This window comes from Pimephales promelas, chromosome 16 (genome assembly GCF_988280905.1).
Source record: "Pimephales promelas chromosome 16, fPimPro1.hap1.1, whole genome shotgun sequence".
Lineage (NCBI taxonomy): Eukaryota > Metazoa > Chordata > Actinopteri > Cypriniformes > Leuciscidae > Pimephales > Pimephales promelas.
In genome coordinates this window covers 24,446,854-24,470,218 of record NC_142784.1, presented here as the reverse complement: position 1 = coordinate 24,470,218, position 23,365 = coordinate 24,446,854, and the positions used below count along the sequence as shown (strand labels likewise).

Sequence of the window (23,365 nt, the reverse complement as noted above, 5' to 3'; positions counted from 1 at the left end):
ATATAGTAAAGACGAAACCTCTACCAACCCCCATGGGTGCACATGCACATCACTGTGATGAAATGAGGGAACTGGCCTTAACTTTGATTTGAAACACAATAAAGACATCTGGTCTGATCGAATCGGCATCCCTAATGAAACACTTTGCTTTGATGTGATCTGACTCCAGGCAAGCGTCTACTTAATTGCTGAGATAAGCTTAGTATATTCACAAGAGTAATTTGTGTGGAACTTACACAGCTCAGTAGCATTTGGGTAGGCCTATTGCGTGGGAACACAATAGGAATTACTTGGGCCCTATCCACACTACTGCGTTTTTGTTTAAAAACGGAGAATTAAAATGAATACGATCTCCGTCCAAACCAGCGTTTCATCTGCGTATTAGAATTGATCTCCGTCCACATTAAAACGACTGAAAACGTGGATCATGTGACCATTCACCAATACTGGGCATGCGCATGCCGGTGTAAACAGATTGACTATTCCTCAGATTTGATGAAGAAGAAAGTAATGTTAGTTACCTCTGCAAAATTAGAAATGTCGAAGACCAGAGATTTCTTTTCATTGTATGTTTTCTTCCGGGGATGGGTTATGTGATGGGTGGCTGACGAATCAGGAAAGGACACGTCATAACTGATGACACCCAATCATAGAGCCGAGCGTGAGCCTCTGCGTCAGCGTTTCTAAAGTCCTCCGTTTTGTCCCGTCTTCACTAAAACGCCCTCCGAAGATTCAAAACGCAAAACGGAGCTGCAGCGTTTCTAAACTTCTCCGTTTTAGTCTGGACGGGAGGTGCAAACGTAGCAAAAGGTGTCCGTTTTTAAAACGAAATCACAGTAGTGTGGGCTGGGTTTTAGACCACCGTTTGGGATTGCTACGATTTTTTTTATTGTTTTTGAAAGAAGTATTTTTGGCTCATCAAGGCTGCATTTATTTGATCAAAATAAATACAGTAAAAAAACAGTATTTTTGTGAAATATTATTACAATGTAAAATAACTGTTTTCAATTTGAATTTATTTTAAATATAATTATTTTCTGTAATGCAAAGCTGAATTGTCAGTATCGTTAATCTAGTCTTAGTAGAAAATTTAAAAGAATCTCATTTATTTGAAGTACTGATTTCTTTAACAGTAGCGGTATAAAGGAATTAATGGGGATTACATAATAATGGGGACCTCATTTCTTCTAGGACTTGCTTTTTTTTTTTTACTAAGCAAGTCCTAGAAGAAATGAGAGGAAGTAAAACCGAATGGTATGGCGAGATGAGCTACATCCAAGACTTCACATGGCTGTTATGTAACCCATAAAACCAATCCTGAAACTGTGTCTGCATGTGACAAGCATAACATCAGAAATCTATGAAAACAAGATGGTGTTGCTGGAATATGGCACTTGTTGTTGGAGAATGGCTTTTCGTCACCCCTCTAATCTCAAAGAAAGACTCAGCTGATGCTTGTTTGCAATGGAAGTGACCTCTAACCCCAATGCATGTTGGAGGTGGCCTTCTCATACTGTGGATCAGTAAATATAGGAACCTGGAAAACAAGTCTAGTGGCTTGATTTACATCTTAGAGGAAATGTAGCCTGAACTGATAAGCAGTGTATATCCTTTCCTGTGTTTTAGCAGAATTTTAGGTTTGTTTTTGCCTAAAGTTCTGCTTTGCGATTTGACCATTTATTTACTTTCAGGCCTTTCACTTTTATTTGTGTTGAGTTTATTAAGCAGGTAAATTAGGTTAAAGTTCACATACCCATCTCAGAACAGTGTTGTATTTGTTAACTAAAACTTAAACGCTATTCAAATGTTTTTGTTTATTGAAATAAAGCTGAAATAAAATAAGATAAAATATGAATATTAAATGGAAAACTTGAAAATATTGCCTTGGCTTTGGCAAATCAAGTACAATGAAATTGAAGAAAATGACTAAAACTGAAATAAAAATAAATTAAACAACATAAGCACAACAAAATGACTAAAGCTAAATTATATGAAGACTGAAAATATAAAAACAAAAGCTTAAGCTTTGGCTCAAGCTTTTACGCATATAAAACACCATGATTTATGTAATTTAAATGGATAGTTTACCCCCCAAAAACTCAAGTTGTTCCAAACCTGTCTGAATCAACCCAAAAGAAGACATTTTGAAGAAAATGGGAACTATCCCTCTACTAAGTCGCATAGTAAGAGCATTTAACCAAACGGTACATTAATTTGTAAAGGTATTGTAATACATTTTTGTATATCGCTAGAAAACATGATGTAAAATGCTGCACACGGATCTGTGTAGGGACCCAAAGGAATCATTCAACAATTGATTCAATAAAAGGAATCAGATATAAAGAGAAAGAGTTAGGCTTAGGCAAGTCTGATTTCTTCAGTCTGCTCATTAAAGTAGCTAAGTTATACTCATATGGAAAGTAGCTTATTACTGGAAAAGTGACTCTTTTTTTATCAACTTAGCTGCTGTTGTCAAGCTACTTTTAGTTAGCAAATCACTATCAGATGAGGACGTTTCTCCTGAACTGCATCGTCGGTCAGTGGTTTGGTCTGACTGGAATACCCAGTTTCGGGATCGGGCACAGGGGTCAGTCCAAGATGTCCTTCAACGTGTTTCCCCCACGGAAAAGCGTCCTGCTCCACTCAGTAGATTCTTATCGTAGCTCTCTCTCTCTCTCTCTCTCTCTCTCTCTCTGAGTGAGACTGAAACCCATTTCCTTCCTCTACCTCCTTTCCCACATGGGACTCCATTGTGCAGTTAATGGAGCTGTCGGAGTTATAAGAACTTACACTGTAACGAGTTCCTCTTGGTCAGCAGTTTTGGAGATAATGTACCAGATATTGCTGACCTCACAGTCAGAAAGTATTCAGTCAGGCAGAAGTAATAGTCAACATGACGGTATCTTCCACCTTGATGTATTTTCTTGTTTGTTTTTCAGTGATCGGTAAATAACCTAAATGATGCAACGAAAGCATGCAGTTTTCTCAAAGCTTTAACCTCCACATTACTTGGCTTGAGTCCTGTTCTTATTCTTCATGATTACAAGGAGAGAAATGCCTGATTTATTTCTATTGGATTAGCTTCCATAAGTCTTGAGATCCATACGGAAGTCTTGAAATCTATAGTGAAAACACTGCTATTTTTATGCAAATTTGAGTGGAAAGTTTCAAATAATACAAAATTACAATTTGTAATGATTCTAATTCATAATCAGCCATTCTCGCCCTGTGATCACCAGTGTTGTGCAAGTTACTTCCAAACTGTAATACATTAGGTATTACTTGTTACTGTTATTTAAAAGTAATTCATTACCTTACAATATTACTGTCCCAGAATTGTAATGCGTTACATTACTTATGTATTACTTTTGAGTTACTTTCACCAAAATAACTAAGTAAAACTTAACTTTTGGGCTGTAACGATATGCAATATGAAACCGAAATCGCGATTCGCCACACGACTCAGATCCACGAACCTACAGAATCGCGACACACCTCTTCCAACTCCAGCGTTATTCTCCTTACCGTCCATATCCAATGCTGCCTTATCTTTAAATTAGGCTATTAGTATTATTTGAAGTTAACATTATAAAATACGTAGACCTACACCACAAAACTAGTTGAGGATAAATTATTTAAAATTGGGGAAGTCCAGCATTATGGACATGACATTTGCAGTCAAAACTTGAAATAAAAATTCTCAGAAAATTCATGTATTGAGACGTATATAGGCTATTTCCTTAAAGGACTCCAGACATTAGACAAATATTAGTCTGTTTTATTTTTATTATTAGGGAAAAGACACGCATTCATGCGTGACAAAAAATAGGAGGCAAAATATATTTTTTGTAATTCTGTTAATTACACTGCGCAAATCGGATGAGGAAGGGTTGGCTCTCCAGTCTCCATAGAACTTAAAATATTCATTTTATTTTAGTTTTCGTGTTCGCATTTATGAGGAAAAAACAATGTTACAGACGCGACCGCTCTGAACTGGCACTAAAAGACTGCTTTAAAACTTTCACACAGTCTGTTGCCTTTAAGAAGTAAAAGCAGACAATACACTGTAATACAACTGTAATACAAGCCTCACTGAACATGTAACGAGTAAAATATTACTGAAAATTGATTAGTAATGCCTTACACTACTGCGTTACAGCAAAACGTAATATGTTACTGTAATGTATTACTTTTGTAATGCGTTACTCCCAACACTGGTGATCACGAAGGTTGTGGGTATGATTCTCAATACCAGCTGGAAATGACTGAGGCCCTTGAGAAAGACATCTAACCCCCAATTGCTCCCTTGACGCCACAGTGAATGGCTGCCCACTGCTCCTGTGTGTGTCCACGGTTTGCAGTGTGTGTTTTCATGTGCACTAACTTGGATGGGTTAAATACAGAGGGCAAATTCCAAGAATGGGTTACCGTACTTGGCCTTCACGTCATGTATCTTTTGATTTCTTGGATATGTTCAGTCTTCCTCTCCATCTCTTTGGGAGAAAAGGGGTTTGGCGAAGCTCCACTGACTGATGTCTGAGGTAGAGAGGAGGTGGACAGGTGGTCGGCCAGGTCTGCTAGAGTCATCTGTGTTAATGTCCCTGGTCACGCCAGTTCCCTGTATTCTCTTTCCCACGCTGCCCGAGGTCAGAGGGGAGCAGCCTGCCGGATACAGACCTCCCTCAAGACACCATCCACCAAACACTGGGCTTTCACATCACCCCTAAAACTCTCTAACCAAAGCCATTGCAAATGTCCAGCAGAAGCCATTTCTCCCTGAGACACTTAGAAATACCAGACTAGAACCCTTTAATCATAGATCTTCTGCCTCTTTAGGAGAGTTCTCAGACCTCATATACAAACACGCACAAAAATATTGTTACAGTCTTAGTTTCATGGTGAAACAGATCAAGATTGGAGACTTTCATAGATGAGGCAAGTATCATAGTGTTGGGCAAACTGAAAGAAAAAGCATGAGAGCTCATAATTCTTCTGGGAGAATGTGAAGAGACAGTCTCAATCTCAACACTGGCAATCGCTGATTTACGAACCCCACTATCCTCAGCTAAAGTTCCTCTTCTGGGACGGGGTTTGGAGGGGAGGCACGTGGGGGGATAATGTTCTCGGTCTGTATCCCACTGTTCTTGTTTTTATTCATGTGTGGGAGTTAATGTTGCTGCTGCTTTTTCTCGGGCTTGCAAAGCAGACAAGAAGCCTCCATCTGTTCTTCGTTAGAAAGTGGAACAACAACAGTGAAAAAAGACAACATTAACACGAACAAGCATGTTTAGACAATTCACCCAAAAATTTATATTCTGTCGTCATTTATTCACTCTCATGTACTTTCTCAGGGTTTTATTTCTCTTGTATATAATGAAAGTCAATGGGATCCAATTTTGTTTTGGTTGATATTTCTGGTCAACTTTGGATTCCTCAAACATATCAGAAGTGCGCATAAGCATCTTCGACTAGGTTGTTTCCCTCAGAGACAATGGCAGGAAATCTAGTGACCGTTCAGTTCGTTTTTTTCTTCTTCTTTCAGTTTAATGCGAGACAATGCACTTGTTTCGCCGGGTTTCTGCTCTGTATGTGCACATTGAGATTGTGGCACTAATTACAGTGAGAAGGAAGGGTCTCTTGTTTTCTTTTGAAATTAGGTTTGTTGACTCTTGCTCTGGCATGTTTTTTTTTTCTCTGTTTTGTTATTGCCCGCTGTGACAGCACCCACCCCTACCGCATTCTCTTTCCTCCCTCCACATCCCATCCGAAAAATCCACTCCGTCAGTAGGACCTATATTTGTGTTGGGCACTTCCTATTCGTTCTGACCTTTGACTTTCAGAGGCCCGGCAGCTGAGCCGTGGACGGTGATGTCAAACCCTGACCTCACGATGTCTCACTACAGACAACACTGCAACCACTTTACCGACATGACAAAGTAACGTTTTACATTGTGAAATCTCCTGTTGATGGGTCAATGACATGATGCTCAATTAATTACACTACTGTTCAAAAGTTTGTAAGATTTTTCAAATGTTTTTTAAAGAAGTCTTTTATGCTCAATAAGGCTGCATTTATTTGATAAAATACGGTAAAAACAGTAATATTGTGAAAAAGATTAAAATGTGAAGAAACTGTTTTCTGAATTAATGTATTGTATCATCAATGTTGAAAACAGTTGTGCGGCTTAATATGTTTTTAATATGCTATTTTGTGGAAACTGATACTTTTTTCAGGATGTAAAACAAGTTCAAAATAACCACATTTATTTGAAACTGACCCTACACTTTTGAACGATAGTCTACATCAAAAATACAATTCATAAAAACAGGGACTTGAATACACCTCTTCTGTGATAAACACATTAGTTTCTGAATAAAAATTCTATTTCGATTTTTAATGAATACAATTCTTAAAAAGAAAACCATATTAATTTCCTGTTTAATATTATTTGATCAATATGTCAAAATATCAGATACCTTTTTCATGACGAGGCAAGGTTAGGTTATAAAATATCATGCGTCTCTCATCAAACTTTTTATATTTGTTATTAATTATATTTAAGGTAAAAATAATTTTAAAAAATGTGTGTAAGTGTAAGTAAAACATATTACTTTTTATGTTCGATATATATGCTTTTTACTTGATGGTTAGACCACATGACATTTTTAGTGTAACTAAAATAATACTTTTCTTTACTTTCTTTTGGCTGTTTGTATATGAGTGAACATGTACGATCCGGGGTGTGTGGTCAGGAAGATGCATGGTTTCCTCCTCACGCAAAAGGAAAGAATGGAGCCTAGGAGTGATGAGTGTGCCAGAATAAGGTCCACTTCCCTTCCCATGTCAAGACCTATAAATACCCCAAAAACAGGAAGCTTAGGTGGGAAGGAATTGTGGGCAAAATTGAAACCTAGATAGACAAACTCCCCCCCCCCCCCCCCCTATATTTCTCCTGACCTCACCAATAATTTTATACATATACAAACACACCAAACAAAGCACACATGAAGTGTTTCCTTGAAGTTCTCAATCATGCATATCTTGTGACAGAAGCCAAAGGTTTATAGTAAAATGAAAGAAGTTAGATCAGGGTGTAGCTGATATTTATCAGACTTGCACTGTAGCAGGTGGAGTTTCATACCATGACATTTGATGTGTGGTAATGGGTCAAAGAGCTGTACTGCAAAGTTTTATTGTCATTGTGGGAAATTTGAAAGCATAATTTCTGGAAGCTCAATGCTCCGTTCACACAATTCATAAATTCGTGAAAGACTAATTGGGACTAGTCAAAGTACTTGCATATTATTGGCCTTTTGTTGGTTTGATTGCTTTATTGTTCTTGTTTTATAAGTCGCTTTGGATAAAAGCATCTGCTAAATGATTAATGTAAGTTACTTAAACTGTCACCTCATAGACGTACAGATGGCCCCGCCCCCCAAACTCAACACTACTGGTTGAGCCAATTGTTGCTATGCTGGGATTGACAGTATGAAAGCTCAGATGAGACTTTTATTTAGCAAGGATGCATTCAATTGATAAAAGGTAACAGTAAAGAAATGATAAATAGTGTTGCAAAAGATTTTATTTTAAAATTCCTATTCATCGAAGAATTCTAAAATAAAATGTATCATGGTTTCCATGAAAATATCAAGCAGCACAGATGTTTTCAACACAGATAATAATAGGTGCATGAAGAAAAGTCAGTTTCAGGGTTTCAAACATGTTTTATGTATTATTATTTTTGTATCATGCACCTAATGACTTAAGTTGCACATGCTCTCACAAACCAATTTTAAATGATGAACTAAGACCATCAGATCATCATGTGTAAATCTTTGTCACTGCCCATTAAAAAGAAAACAGAATATGAGTTTAGCAGGGATTGGCAACTGTCCTTTTAAAACATGTGCGTGAATCGTACATTTCCTCTCTCTCTTTCACAGGACGGACTCCAGACGGGGTTCTTGGGGTCGTGAAAAGAAGGAAGAGGGGTGAAATCAGCAGTGATGTAGTGATGACAGGTGTGTCTTTAATCTATGTGGGTTTCTCCCTTTTACTGCTTAGTCCTTTTCCTCCTTTCTTCTGTCTTCATCTTCATTTGTTGTTTCCGTCCTCCTTTCTTACATTTTACAGTAATTACAGTGGATACTTAAATTACTTCACTCATAGTTAAGATTGGAAGCTCATGTTGTTACCACAGCCAGTCTCTAAATAAGGAAGTGATTACTGTAGTTAATTATTATGACATCATGTTTCTCTGAACTGTTTGAAGATTAAACTGTTACAGAGTCGCTTGGAAATGTATCAGTGCAATGTTTGGGACAGTGTTATGTAGTCATTCGCCCTGGAGGGACACACAAAATGCATGCTAGACTTTGAGGACATATTTCCCTGTGTTTTAAAATTTCTCACTCAATATGTTGACAGACACAACCCTAACATCCCCCACTCTACAATCAATAAAAGGGAAATATGATGGAATTCCCATTGTTGATCAACCATTTTTGGTTTTCTAAGAAGCGTAGATGTCACAAATAGCTGGACTATTAGTACTAGCTAAAAGTCTAGTTGCAAATCGGCACTACAGTTCAAGAGTTCACCCAAAAACTAAAAGACTTTCGAAACACAATTGAAAATATTTTAATGAAACCTACATTAAAAGTTCCTTCTACTTTGACAAAAAGTTAATAGAAACATTGTGAAAGTAATAGTAAAAAGTAAAGTCTTCTGAAGAGACATACGCTTTATATGATGAACCATTTTAATTTGGGCTTTTATTCACAATTAAACAATCAACTCGCATACCATAGAGCACCTCAAATATGGTCAACAGCAGCTCAAACACACTTGCGTGTTGTAGTCATTGATGTGACACTTTACGCCATGTACACTGCCAGGGTATGATATTTTTTTTGTCATTTCGAATGGAAATCAAATCATTTTTAATATACAGGAACATTTGCTGTCCCATTTGAAGGAAATAATGTTTTAAATGCGCATGATGTATTGATGTTAGCTTTAGCATGTTTAGCCTTAATAGCCCCATCCACCATGTAGGGAAGGCTGTGATAAAGTATACAACTTGCACTTCATTTTTATCTGTTTGTGCAGTTTCTGTGTGAACTTTCTGTGTAAACATTACTTAAGGCCTGTTCACAACAAACACTATAACTAACTCATTTTAATAACCATTCTAATTCCATGAGAATAGGGAAGTTGACACCACAACAACAATAACAAAAACAAGAGGAATAACCTACTTTTTTTGTTTTGTAAATCCACATGCTTTAAAGAGTGTGAGCGTATGCAGATGACAACTGCAAAACATGCTTATAGTAAACAGAACATTGTTGATCGTTCATGTGGAAGCTTGTCATTGTTATCTTTATAGTTAGTTATATAAACTGTTAAAAAATGACTTTCTCTTACCAAACAAACCTTGCTAGGATATAACCTCTTGTTAGCCAGTTAGAAGCCACTCCCAGCTCGGTGTATACAAATATATCCTGTTTTTGCCTAGTTCAAATTCGCTGGTTATCGCTCAAAAAGTTCAGACAACACAACAGTGCTAAGTCTAAGTGACCAAAGTTGGAGATTAAGAAGTTGTGGGCTTCGAACACATCATGACATAAGAATGCCAACCCAGTTAATCATGTATGTAGCCTTATCACTATCACAATATCATTAGCAGGGCGTAGGTTCACACATTAACAGACTTCCTGACAATACAAAGCTTGAAAGAGAAAACAAAACCAATCGGTTTAAAAATAAAACATTGATAGTGATGTTCTGTCTAAAGATCCTTATCACTGCATGAAACTGAAATGATTCAATGCCCTTCCCTTTTCTTTTTCTTTCAGTTTGATATGAAACGTTAGGGAAACTCAGCGTTACACATCTAACACCAACATATTCTATTGTGCAGCTAACGTCACTGTGACCAATTAGCTTAGCCGCAGGTGCCTGCTTATCTGAGAGGCACAGAAAACTGCAGGGAAAAGATTTTAAAACTCCTGCAAAGCAAACAAGACTGACGAGCAGACAGATGGAATGAAGACTATGAAAGGGGTGTAAACTTTCATGTCGAGACTTTATTATCAGTTTAAAAATCAAGTAGACCGTAAGCATAAGTGAGTGCTAACACAAGTCATTTACAGGAATAGCCTACAATGCTATGCTACTTGAAGCTAATGGAAGATTAAGAGCATAGTTCACCCCAAATTGAAAATGATGTCATTAATTACTCACCCTCATGATGTTCCAAACCCGTAAGATCTTTGTTCATCTTCAGAACACAAACAAAGATAATTTTGATGAAATCTGAGAGCTTTCAGATCCCTTCATAGACAGCAACGTAACGGCCACTTTCAAGGCCCAGAAAGGTAGTAAATACATTGTTAAAATAGTCCAGTGAAGCGACCAGAATACTTTTCGTGCGAAACAAGAACAAATTTTATCGAAGAATTTCTTCTCTTCTGTGTCAGTCTCCTACGCTGTTGGTGGAAGTTGAAGTCTCGCGGGAGCCGCCATTGTAGCAGAACTTCACCTGCTGTTAGCATCCCATTGACTCCCATTCATTTTGGTGTTACTTTGACAGTGAATAACTTTACATCTGAGGCGTCCAAAGACCTAATTTGTCCATTATTTATTTCTAAAGAAACACGACAATGTATAAAATGCTCCATTACTTTGTATCTTACGTTTCGGTCCCGTAGATGCCGTTTTTGTAAAAAACAGGCTAAAGATTGCGTCATAAGCCCAGGACTTTCTGTCTTTCTGTTTTTGAGGAATTAGGTGATTCAGATTTGTCTTGGGAGCTACTAGAAGATTTACAACTGGCAGACTGTCATCAAGCTCACTTTGAGCCTGCGCAGTCGCTCAGACATCAGACAGAAAGTGAAATAATCAGGCTTCAGTTCTCTCCGTTGAAATCAATGGGGTCGCTTTGTCCATTTATTTTACTGTCTATGGTCAGACAGAAAACGAACAGGATTTATATTGTTTTTACCTCGTGTAACCACAGCCACAAAGCGCCCGTGCCCTTGAGGTTACACGAGGTAAAAACTATATAAACACTGTTCATTTTCTCACAGAAACCGTTCGTTTCGTGTCTTAGGCCATCAATGTGCACTTACATTTACGAGTCATTAAATCATGTTTAATCTGGACTTCTCTGTGCTTACTCTTTTAGGTGGACCCCATAGGTCTCCATTATATGACTGACAGACAAAAACGGTTTGACCTAAAAATATCAAAATTGAAAATGCTGTGGAAACAAAGAAACCAACATCTTGGATGCCCTTGAGGTAAGCTAAAATATATCAAAAATTAATTTTAAAGTGAACTATCCCTTGAAGTGTATCACTTACACTGTCATTTAGAAAAAGGTTTGGGTAAAAATAGTTTCTGTAAAAATAAGCCAATGTCTCTTAAGCCAATCAACTACTGTTAAAACACTAGTATTGTGAAATATTATTACAATTCTAAACAACTGTTTTCTATTTTAATATTAATGTAATTTATTCCTGTGATGGCAAAGCTGAATTTTCAGCATCAACACTCTCAGTCTTCAGTGTCACATGATCATTCATAAATCATTATAATATGCTGATTTGATGCTCAAGAAACATTTCTTACCATTATCAATGTTGTGCTGCATAATATGTTTGTTTGATGAATAGGAAGTTGAAAAGAGCAGCATTAATTTGAATTAAGTAATTTTTGAGAGTTTTGAGGTGATAAATAGAAAGGTGGATGGTTGGTCTCTGTACAGAGACATATCTGAGTGTCTGTGGGCTGGTGGTGAGGACAGGTGTCAGACCAGGCTGGGCCCACATGTCAACGCTCCCCAGGGAGAGCGAGAGCGGCTCAATCCTCCCTCCCCCTTCCAAGCCTCGGCTTCTCTCTTTGAATGGAGGAAGAGGAAGAATGGGGGGTGAATGGCAGGTGATCCTGTCTGGGGCCATTAATAATCCTTTTTCTCTGCCTTCACCTGCACTGCTCTGACCAGAACTGCTAACAGCAAATCTGGCTGCCAAACTAGTTATACAACACAATAATTACGTTATGTGAATTAGTGAAGTTAATATTGGAATGCTTTCTGATTAATTTGACTAGAAAATTGTACAGATAATTTCCTTTTCTAATAGTGATCAAACTTTGAATTTACAAGTTTTTTTGGATGTTGCATTTATACCATATAGGTGGTAAAACTGAAAGCTGAATAGATCCATCCTGGAATAACCAATATCTGTTTCATATGAAGAAAAACAAGTCATAATACAAAGTAAATTATTTCAGGATTTATTGTATGAAAAAATATATATTTCTGGCCTTGTGACAAAAGGCACAATACATAAACATATATACATTTATCTTTTATAAATACAAATTATTTACAATCCAATTAAATAGTACGAATATTTTGTACAATATTGCATTGTTAAATTAAGAATGACAATATAAAATATAAAAGTATCTATTTTGGTTTAAATGGTTTAAAACAAATGTTAGGAAACAAATGCCAAATTAAAAAAAAGGAAAACTGAAAAAAAAAAAAAACTACTCCTTATGATACGTTTTTGTTTTTGAAAAAGACCCTAATGCCGAGGTTCACAAAACCAGGAAATCTTGACAATGATGAGGCTATCAGTTTGAACCCGCTGGTCCTTTCGAGCCCTGGGAATGTCGGAAATAGCTTAGCAGCAGTGAACGTTGACAGGATGAAAGCTGTACACAACAACATCCATCATGCACTGCTGTTTAAACAATTTGAACCCAAGTCATTTTCTCGGTGAAAAACATACTCCTGTATTTCCAAAAAGTGAGTTTTTTTAGTGTTTCTAAGGAGTACCGTCTTCATTGAGCTATAACACATTAAAAGACGAGGCACTTAATCAAGATTAGGTTTGGTTTGAGTGAACATCACTGATAGTCAAATCCATTGTAGGCACTAAGTAAAATCACAGCCATTATAAACTGTAGATTCCCAAGACATTTGTTCACAGGCGAAAACTTTGATTGCTTATCATCACAGATCCATTTATAAATAGCATTTCGAACCATATCCGAAAAAATATAAATTATAAAATACTCCATGGTCACAGTTCCAGATCCTTCAGTTGCACCTCCTTCGCCCATAAGGCTGATTGACTGGGCTTCATGTGATTTAGAGAGTGAGATGAACTTCAGGGTGTCTGCTTTCTTCCTTTTCAAGGCTTCTGTGATTAATGAATCCTTGTTTTTTTTTTCTCAGCTCTTCCAAAGAGTTCGTGTTTTTTTGTGTAATATGATGAAATATATAAATTCTATTTGGGTCATTTAAAAAAAAAAAAAAAAAGAGGAAAAGAAAGTAGTGCAAATAATGCAAGTCTTCAAGTCTCTTGCTTTGTCTTCGCAAAATGTCCATATCAAAAAGTAGTCCTTTTACTGAGCAGCATGAATAAATAAATAATATAATGCAGATATAATATATACTCTCTTCACGTCTTCCTTTTGTCCTTTAAGACTGTAAACATTTTGTTGGTCGGGCCCTCTGGTGATTAAGGGACTCCGGATATAAAAAAAAAATGTTGTCAAACCTGAAGAAGAACGAAAAGTGTAGGAAATTATGAACGCACTTTCTTTGAAAGCATCACACTGAAATCATAAATAACGTCTGGAGATGCTTACCTCAGTAGCAAATACACATTGTTCTATGTGTTCGGGGATGATGTACACAGGGTGATACACTCCCTCTTTTGGATAGTTCAAAGGTGGAACTAACAATGTAGATTCAGAGTTTTTCCTGAAATGAAGAACGCATCAACGTTAGATTAGCACATTTGGTGCCGTCAGATAAAAGCTGGAAAACATGAACACGAACTTACTTGTCTAGCTTGTTGTTTGTAGGTTTTTCGTCAATGCTCAGATTGTAGTCCACCATCTTCTGCTTGTAATTTGATTGATTGTCCATGGTGGTAGATCTGAACGCCACATCCTTATTGGACACCTTAAAAGGACCACCAGGAATGAGGAAGGCCTCCTTCTCTCTACCTAATGTCGAGGACGGGTTCAAGGAGATGCGGTTATTGATGGACTCCAGGTCGTTGCGCACGGTGGTCGAGGTGACTTTGCAGTCTTGTCGCATCTGTCTCAGCACCACGATGGCGGCGCAGATCACAAGAGAGAGAGTGACGAGGCCCAGAGTAAATGAGACCACCATGGCCGCTGGAAGAGAAGGGCTGGTCACAGGGGGCTTCTCGTTATACTCGCATCGTGTTCCCATGAAACCTGGTGGGCACTCGCAGACGGGCCCGGAGAAGTGGGTGTAGCAGGTCCCTCCGTTCTCACAGGGCATGCGGCTGCAGGCATCAGAGCGGATGCCGCAGTATTTGCCTGAGAAGCCAAGCGTGCACGAGCAGGTGTAGCCGTTGATGCCGTCCACGCAGGTGCCTGCGTTTTGGCAGGGGTTACTTGCGCAGTCGTCTATGTTTGTTTCGCAACGTGAGCCTGTGAAGCCGGGGCGGCATTTGCATGTCAGTCTGCTACCCAAATCGAGACATTGGCCACCTTTAAAAAACAACAAAGAGGATGTTCAAATTACAAACTGAATGAGGCCGAGGGAGTAAACCAGAGCAATTATAACCCCCGGGAATGCAATGGTAAATTTTTTAGACTAATAAACATCTATTGCTTTATGACAGCTCTATCTAGACATTGTTATCAGTGTAAGCGTCTCACTGGCGTCTTTTCTATCATGCATGAGTTATACGTCATGCACTGTGGATTGTGGATGCATCTCAAAACAAAATAACTGAAGGATCAGCAGGTTGCCTGAGGCGGAGGGGAATGGAATGCTGTGGTGGAGGAAGTACACAAATCAAGTACTTAAAGCTGGAGTCCACAGTTTTTTTTCTCTGTCGCCATCTCTGTTCGAAATTTGCAATTGCAGTCATTCGCGGAATTATCAACTTTGTGAGTTGTACTCAAGGGGGTAATCCATCGACCGGAAGTTGAAGCCTCGCGGGAGCTGACATCTTGTAGCAAAACTTCACTTGCGTTAGCATTCCCATTGACTCCCATTCATTTTGGCGTCACTTTGACAACAAATAACTTTACATCTGAGGCGTTTGAAGACCCCATTTGTCCTTTATTTATTTCTAAAGAAACACGACAATGTATAAATAGCTCCATTACCTTGTAGCTTATGTTATGGCCCCGTAGAAGCAGTTTTAGTGAAAGTAGGCTAACGATTGCGTCATACCCACGCGACTCTCTGTCGCACAGTAAAGAGATTACCGTATGGCCATGAGTAGAAGCTCGCGCGGAATCGGGGAACCGTGGAGGCAAAATTACAAAATAATTAATCAGAATACCTAGCAAAATTGTCTCCTTCTCCTAGCTCATGGACAGCTCCTATTCACACTCTCCACCTCTGTGAGTTTCGGAAGGGAATGATTCAGATTTCTCATGCCACAGCACTACAAGACAGACGGGTCACTCACGTCCCTCTACGTAGTTAAGCTCTGTTTAAGTCTGGGCGTCAGGGACGGAAGTGCTAAAATCGGGCTTCAATCGTCTCAATGGAGTTCCAATGAGATCGCTCTGTCCATTTCTTTTACTTTCTATGGTTGTACTTCAACACCCTCGATGGATGAACACAGTGTTTGAGGAGAGTGTGTGTCTGTCAGTCACCTGTCCGGTGTGGTTACTGGCATTCAGAATCACAGATTATTCTTTTTGGAAGTATGACCAACATAAATGGAAAATGTCATCTGAACTAGTAAGAAACATCCACTTTTGTTCTGGTTCTGACATTGCAGTAAATCGATTTTACTGCTTTCATTCAAGCATTTAATACTATGGGCTTAAAGGGATACTCCACTTTTTTTTGTGGAAATTTTTACCGCTCATTTTACAACTCCCCCAGAGTTAAACAGTTGAGTTGTACCATTTTCGAATGTATTCAGCCGGTTTTCTGATATTTAGAAGAATATCAGTAACCAGACAGTTTCTGGTCTCATTGACTTCCGTAGTAGGAAAAAATATACTATGGAAGTCAGTGAGACCAGAAACTGTCTGGTTACTGATATTTTTCTAAATATCAGAAAATCGGCTGAATGGATTTGAAAATGGGTAAAACTCAACTGTTTAACTCTGGGGGAGTTGTAAAATGAGCCTATTTCCAAAAAAAGTGGAGTATCCCTTTAAACACCTCACCTTTTACAGCAGATTTAAATTTACAAACAACTGACAGTCATGACCTAAATATGATTTTCATTTACAATAATAAATCCTAAAATTTGCTTTAGTAGCTTACTTTTCACCCCATCAGTAGCGCACACTCAATCTCCGAGGATCCCGTTCTTGGCTCGTTTTGAGTCTGACTTCTAAATTCAGTGAACTGGAGGCTCGTTCTGACGGGATCAGTTGAATGAGTGAGCCGTGGACTCGAAAGCAGATGCAATCGGATCAGTCCTATTCGCAAATGAATAATTCTGTGCGATTTGCGAACCGATTTAACAGGTTAATTGAAAAGAATCAGCTTGTTCCACAAAACAGACACCACTATCACGTCTCGGAGCTGGTGACGATACAAAAAAAAAAACAAAACAAAAAAACACGAGGAACTTTATGAAATGTAGTGGTGTAAAAAGTATATTATGCTTTGGAATGTAGAGAAGTAAAAGTAAAGTTTCCCTAAAATCCTCCTCTAAAATGCACTTAAAGGGTTAGTTCACCCAAAAATGAAAATTAAGTCATTAATTACTCACCCCCATGCTGTACCAACCCCGTAAGACCTTCGTTCGTCTTCGGAGCACAAATTAAGATATTTTTTATTAAATTTGAGAGCCGAATCACTACCACATAGGCTCCTAAGGGAATGACACTTGACGGCCCAGAAAGTCAATGAAGAAAATGTTTAAATATTCCATGTGACTACAGTGGCTCAACTATAAGTATAACAAGCAACGACAATACTTTTTGTGCGAAAAAACAAACAAAAATAATGACTTTATTCGACTATTCCTTTTCTTCCTTGTTGGCCTGAAACGAGACTTCAAGAGATTTCCACGACGCATGCGCGAGAATTGCAATCTCCTTCAACTACTTCAGTTCAGTTCTCACGCATGCGTCATGGAAATCTATGGAAGTCTCGTTTCAGGCCAACAAGGAAGAAAAGGAATAGTCGAATAAAGTCGTTATTTTTGTTTGTTTTTTCGCACAAAAAGTATTCTCGTCGCTTGATAAACTTATAGTTGAGCCACTGTAGTCACATGGAATATTTAAACATTTTCTTCATTGACTTTCTGGGCCGTCAAGTGTCATTCCCTTAGGAGCCTATGTGGTAGTGATTCGGCTCTCAAATTTAATAAAAAATATCTTCATTTGTGCTCCGAAGACGAACGAAGGTCTTACGGGGTTGGTACAGCATGGGGGTGAGTAATTAATGACTTAATTTTCATTTTTGGGTGAACTAACCCTTTAAGTACAATAACTATGTAAAAATACGTTGTTACAATCCACCACTGCTGGAATGTTTTGCATTTAGGACAATGCGTTTACCATTGGCACAGGGGTCACTGCTGCACCGGTCGATTTTCTTCTCACAGTTAGAGCCCATGTAACCGGTGAGACAGCGGCAGGAGTAGCCACCGGTCCCCTTTTCTGTACAGGTTCCTCCGTTGAAGCAGGGTCCATCGGCACAGGTCATAGCGCTTACCTCGCAGTTCTTCCCATAGAAGCCTTGAGGGCATGTGCAGGTGTAATCATTCACCAGGTCCTGAGAAGAAAAAGCAAAAGCCATTAATGTTCGAGCTCCACGGCAAAACTCAGGCAGATAGTGTCGCAACCGGCTGCTTACGTTGCAACTGCCTCCGTTCTTGCACGGATTGCTGTCGCACTCGTTGGTCTCGATCTCGCAGTTTTTGCCACTGAAGCCAGGCTTGCAGATGCAGGTGTAGCTGCCCTGGCCGGTGTTGGTACAGGTGGCATCGTTCATGCAGGGCTTGTGATTAGTGCAGAAGTTCAGGTCCTCGTTGCAGAAGAGGCCGCCCCAGCCTTCTTTGCAAGTGCACTCAAATGGCTGGTTGCAGGTGCCATGCAGGCACCCCGGGTATCGCTGGCACTGGTCGCAGAGGGGGCCGTCCCACCCGATGCGGCATGTGCACTCACCCGGGGCCACACAATCACCGTGGGCCTCGCTACAGCCAGACGAGCAGATGGCTGTTTAAAAGGGAGAGGCAGAAAAAGGGGGACATTAGAATGACTGGCATCATAAAACAACCCCCCTTCTAGAGGCTCAGGCACATCAAGTATTTGTTAAGTACTAAACTAAGCAGCTGGGGGACACACAAAAGAAACACATGCCGCCTTTTTCACGGAAGGCAGAGCATATTAGGTTTCAACGCGTGTCCTTGTTAAATTATGCTCTCTGCTTCTATTGTTGCACTGAACAAAAGCTAACTTAGAAGTTTAATGTGGCCGTAAGAAACCGTTGAACTTGCCCGCAAGTCCTCTCTTTTTTCATGATCTCCACGGTGCACGTAAAAGGTAATGCGCAACATTCGAGAAAAAAAAAACACTTACGTTCTGTTTTTGATTACACTTACGTTCTGCGCAATAATCGCCTTTCCATCCTGGCAAGCACATTTTGTTTCCAGCGGCGTCACAGTTGAAGTGGCCGAACGCATCATTCCGTGGGCGGCATAAATCCGAGCATTCCTCGCCGTAGTAGAACTCGTCGCACACGACGCGATAAGAAAAGTTCAGTTGGCTTTGCTCTCCGCGATGCACGTCCTGGGACCAGTCCTCGCCGATAGCGAGTCGCCGTTTGGTGGCCAAACGGCTGATCATGTTGTTGATATTCTCTGAAATGCATGCAAGATGTGTGTTAAATAGCCTACACAAGTAGGCGTAACAAATAAAAGTTTAACTACTAGCCTACTGTAAATAAAATCAAATGAAAACAGGTGAGGGCGCATAGCCTACCTGTTGACTGGTCAGAGGACTCTGCGTTCCAGGCTTCGATTATCAGCGAGACAATCCCCTGTAATTATAGAAAGCTATGTTAAATATGTATTATGTGCATATAGCCTACATAGGCTTACGTAAGAACTGATAGTGAATCGTATAAGGCTGATTTTGAGCTACTCACCGGCCACTTGAAATTAAAAGGCACGCGAATATGTGCACTGCTGGAGATGGAGTCCGCGCTGAATATGTCTGTCATTCCACTGCCGTAAGTGCACGGCGGCTCAGGTAGTATGATATCTTGTGAATGCTTCAGGCAAACGCGGAAAAAGATCTGGCAGTCGCTGGACTGTTTACACACACTGCTTGTACTTGTGAAAGAGTGCACTTTCAACTCAAACACACCGGTTGATTCAGCCTATGGAAATAAAAACAGGACTATTAGCACTGTGAAAACACTGGTCAAAAGAAGCGGCTTACATTCAAAATACACGTGAAATAGACTCACCTGGTACGCTGATATCAAAATTAAAAAACACGTTAATAAAACACAAGCCATTTTGGATCTTTCTTGTCTGCTACTGGACGATAGCAGACTGCAAAAATAGTCCGATATGAATGTTTGTAGTGGTATCCACGATTTAAGGGGAAAAAAGCAGTTGAAAAAATATCAAATGCAATAAGCTAAATTATTTAACTATTTGAAAAATCTTAATGTCGTCTGTGTTGGAGCTTACAAAGCAAAGAGAAACAGATTTCTTGCTCCATGAGACTTTAGACCCGTCACTTAGGCTACCTTTCGTGGAGTGTGTATTGCGCGTGGGGTTTAAATAGCGAGCCAAGAGAAGGCGTGGCTTACACAAGGAAAAAACTCATAAAAAGTGCTTTACAATGTGCATCATGACGCTTTTACGTTCATATCATGAATAGTAAAAGAGGGGCCTATCACAGAACAACATAAACTGTAAATAACACGGTTTGAAAACTTTAAAAAGTAGGCTATGTTAACAATTAAATATTAACTATTAACTAAATATTTACACTGCGCAGGTTTATAAATGATTTCAAACGCCAAATCACTTTTTAAATGCTCCACACTGTGTTCCTATAATATAGGAAAGGCCTATAGGAGTCTCCTATTCTAAACAATATTTTTATAAACAATTATCTGGAGTGTTATTAAACCTGTGCCCTTTGCCATAGTTTTAAGGATGTGGGGAAAATCTAATTATTTTTTAATAATGTCTTTAACTAACTATACGCACATTTTTATTATTTTTCGATGCCGCGTGCCACGCAATTCTCCAAAAGTTTGTTTTTGTCTTAGAATTAATGTTCGTCAACGATCGCGGAAGGGGGTGGTTGGGGGTGATCTGCACATCCCATTTTATTCAGCCCTAAAATCTGTAATTGTTCTGACGCGTGTGAGTCGTTAAACCGGCAAGCGCTTTAGTGTGCCCTGGAAAGATCCGGAGGGCTCTTTTGTTATCTTGGGTTTGGATTGTAGGTCTTTGGTAAAGAGAGGGTGAAATGGTGGGGGTGCACAGGGCATTTAAGATTGCAGATAATTGCTTTCTGCAGTAAGAGTGTGTGTACGTGTGCTGGGAGGGGGCACTCGCTCACTACAGCTGTATGATAATCCTTGCACCTGCGCACTGTTTGCGCTTCGCTTTCTTCATTTATGAACACACCATACACACGAAAATATGTAGGCAATATAATATGTTTTATCTTCTGTCTTCTTTACTAATGTATTCTATTTTCATTAAGTTCTTGAAATAACCTAAACTGGCATTCAAGATATCAAAGTTTAGCTACTTGAATGCGCTAATATGCAACAGCAAGTTATGTTATCATGCGAGCAGAAACAACGAATTCATTAACGCGAGGAAGGTTCTGTCGTTCATGTTAAGGGTAAACAGAGGAGACACGCAAACAATGCGCCGGGTTCCAAACTGTTGCTCGTGCTTTGGTGATTTTCTATTGTGATGCTAATGAGAGCAGCGCGTGCCTCCGCTGGCCCCATCTTTAGCCCAGGCACGCTTTGCCTGGACGGCACCATGATTAGGGGGTTAAGAAGGACCTCTATTGTTAATTTATTGTGGGACAATTATTAAGACAGTCTGGTTTCTTGGCTTCTGATGAACACAATGATGAATACGTAAATAACAGTTGTTATCTGTGTAAACAAGAAAAGCAAATAAATAAATAATCGTAGCTCTTGGTTGAAGCACACTTTATCCATATACAGCGGTTGTGTTTTTTAATGCAATGGTATGTTATACCAACCTATTCGAGCTATTAAAATCGAGAAACAACCTAAAATGAAAACGTTTATTTTTTTCCCTAATATTTATTTTTAAATGTAATAGAATATACGTAGTCAAACAAACCATTTTATCATTTTAATATTTTTAGTTCATTTTTGGATATGGAGGAGTAATTTGACTGGTAGGCATGTCTTTTACAAAGTTTTTTTAAGTAACTTAAAAAGTTACTTTAGGCTCATAATAAATTAAGAAAACTTATAGGCTATTCTTTTTTCTTAACCTGCTGGCCCCGTTGTGAGATACGTGCGCGTGCCCAAGCTTGTATTGATGCGCTCTGGGGTACATGTTCAGCAAAATAGGTGTCGTGTGCCCATTATGTTCATTCAACAAAGAGAGTGATGAGGGGAAAGCGAGGAAAAGTCACAAAATCAATAGCCATCTGGCTCAATCGAAGACGCGCATGCTGCATCTCTGATGTTTCCTGATATAGCCTAGGATTTAGCCTAGGTTAACGATGGATCAAACTTACACCAACCCCTTTCCCCCAGGTACATTAATAAATGTAATAAAGTTACTACTGTAGTTTCATCGCCCGCTTTTGCGACTTACAAAATGAAGTGCTAGATGTTTTGCTTTGCGCGCCCGTGTTTAACACTTTCCCATCCACGTGTCTAACATCCAAACGGTGCGAGAGTCGTCGCGTTTGCTGGGATAAAGCGTGTCTATGGGTGTTAGTGAATTCTGGCGGGAGGAGAAGGATTGGCACATAGGGGTGAAATGACACATGGCGACAGTTATGGTGAGGTGTTAGCCAGTGGCAGAAGGCGCGTCCATAAATGTGAATTGGTGCCCCTCTTCTAAGGTGTGAAGTGCGACACGCGGTGCCCGACACAAACCGGTTCCCAGGCTCCCTGCACGTGCATGATGCTCGGAGGTGTCATTTTATTCGCATGTCATTTGTTCACACCTTGGGGAAAAGTCTGTTCTGCAACTGGGGACTTCATTTTATTGGTCTGGGAAAATGTTGTGCCCCATTTGTAAAAAAAAATAAAAATAAAAAATAAATAAATCCGAAAACCGAGTTCAGAACACGTTCCATTAAAACAAGGCCACTTGAACTGAACCATTGAATGTCTTTCGGTTCTTATAGTCTGTACAGACGAATCAGTGTATCAGGCAGGCCTACTATTGTATTAACTTATTATGAACTAAATTCGCGGACGAATAACTCTGTCAGCTGATTCTTTTTAATCAACAATTATGTGCGGTTTCCGAACTAATATTGCTATTATGAGTCGGTTCTTTTAAATGAGTCAAGTGAACTCTGTAGTTCGAATCCCAGGCGTGTGTACTGAATTAATTATTTTACTGAAGTTCTTTCGGCATGTTCGACTCAAATTTAAAGCTCGTCAGACTTTTTAGTAACAACGTTTATTTAAAGATTGTGTGTTCACCTGTTTGCATAGGCCTAAATACAAAATAATTAAATGTCCCCTCATTTTTATGTTTTAGGCCTAGTTTACTCTGCAGAGGCCAGACAGAAGTTTCGTGCAATTCAGTGGTTACCATAAAGGCATAATTGGCACGTGTGCGTCTGTCAAACGTAAAGGTGTGACATTGACAAAAGTTTAACACCTCGCATTCTGTCTCTCAATTAACTCAAATTTTGTGCGTCGTGAAGCTTTCTGCTGGGCCATCGGTCGGTCAGAGAGGCTGTACACATTATGCGGGTGACTGGGTGTTATTTTAAGTGCACTAAGATCAAGTTAGAGTGTTGAAGTTAATGGTAGAAGAAACTGATTTAATACTGGATTCTAATTCAAACAAGAAAAAGTCAAAACGACTTTTGTTAACATACAGTCAGAATTTGTAATATTTGCAACAAATCCATTAGTTATATTCAACCCTCTAATTCGTTTAAGTCTGATTATATGTTTAAGGCAATTTGAAATATCATTATATGAATGGCAAGACACATCTAAATTAACTTCATCTCAACATTTTGTTTCCTGAAATAAATACTGCAGCCACTCTAATCAACAATTCACATTAATTTCTCTGCAAATGTGTTTACAAACATAACAGGCCTAAAAGAGAGCACTTTTAATAAAAGGCAATAATAAAAAATAAAACCATAAAA

At 39.0% G+C, this 23,365-nt stretch overlaps 1 protein-coding gene across 1 annotated transcript; it reads right to left on the bottom strand.

Annotated features, from left to right (window-relative positions):
- Positions 1 to 12,288: 12,288 nt before the first annotated feature.
- Positions 12,289 to 19,768, bottom strand: dlc (deltaC). Its single transcript, XM_039670936.2, has 9 exons — positions 19,464 to 19,768; positions 19,140 to 19,373; positions 18,974 to 19,031; positions 18,595 to 18,852; positions 17,847 to 18,208; positions 17,549 to 17,765; positions 13,870 to 14,551; positions 13,673 to 13,787; positions 12,289 to 13,581 (listed from the first exon to the last, which is right to left on the bottom strand). The coding sequence occupies exons 1-9, from the start codon at positions 19,512 to 19,514 to the stop codon at positions 13,576 to 13,578; spliced, it is 1,983 nt and encodes a 660-aa protein (XP_039526870.1). The 5' UTR covers positions 19,515 to 19,768; the 3' UTR covers positions 12,289 to 13,575.
- Between the last annotated feature and the right edge of the window lie 3,597 nt (positions 19,769 to 23,365).

Excerpts from the sequence above, each read along its gene's own strand:
- dlc (XM_039670936.2), bottom strand. The coding sequence starts at position 19,514 with ATGGCTTGTGTTTTATTAACGTGTTTTTTAATTTTGATATCAGCGTAC. Across the intron at positions 17,766-17,846 it reads AGAACGGAGGCAGTTGCAAC|GACCTGGTGAATGATTACAC; the intron begins GTAAGCAGCCGG and ends TTTTCTTCTCAG. Across the intron at positions 14,552-17,548 it reads CAGTGACCCCTGTGCCAATG|GTGGCCAATGTCTCGATTTG; the intron begins GTAAACGCATTG and ends TGTTTTTTAAAG.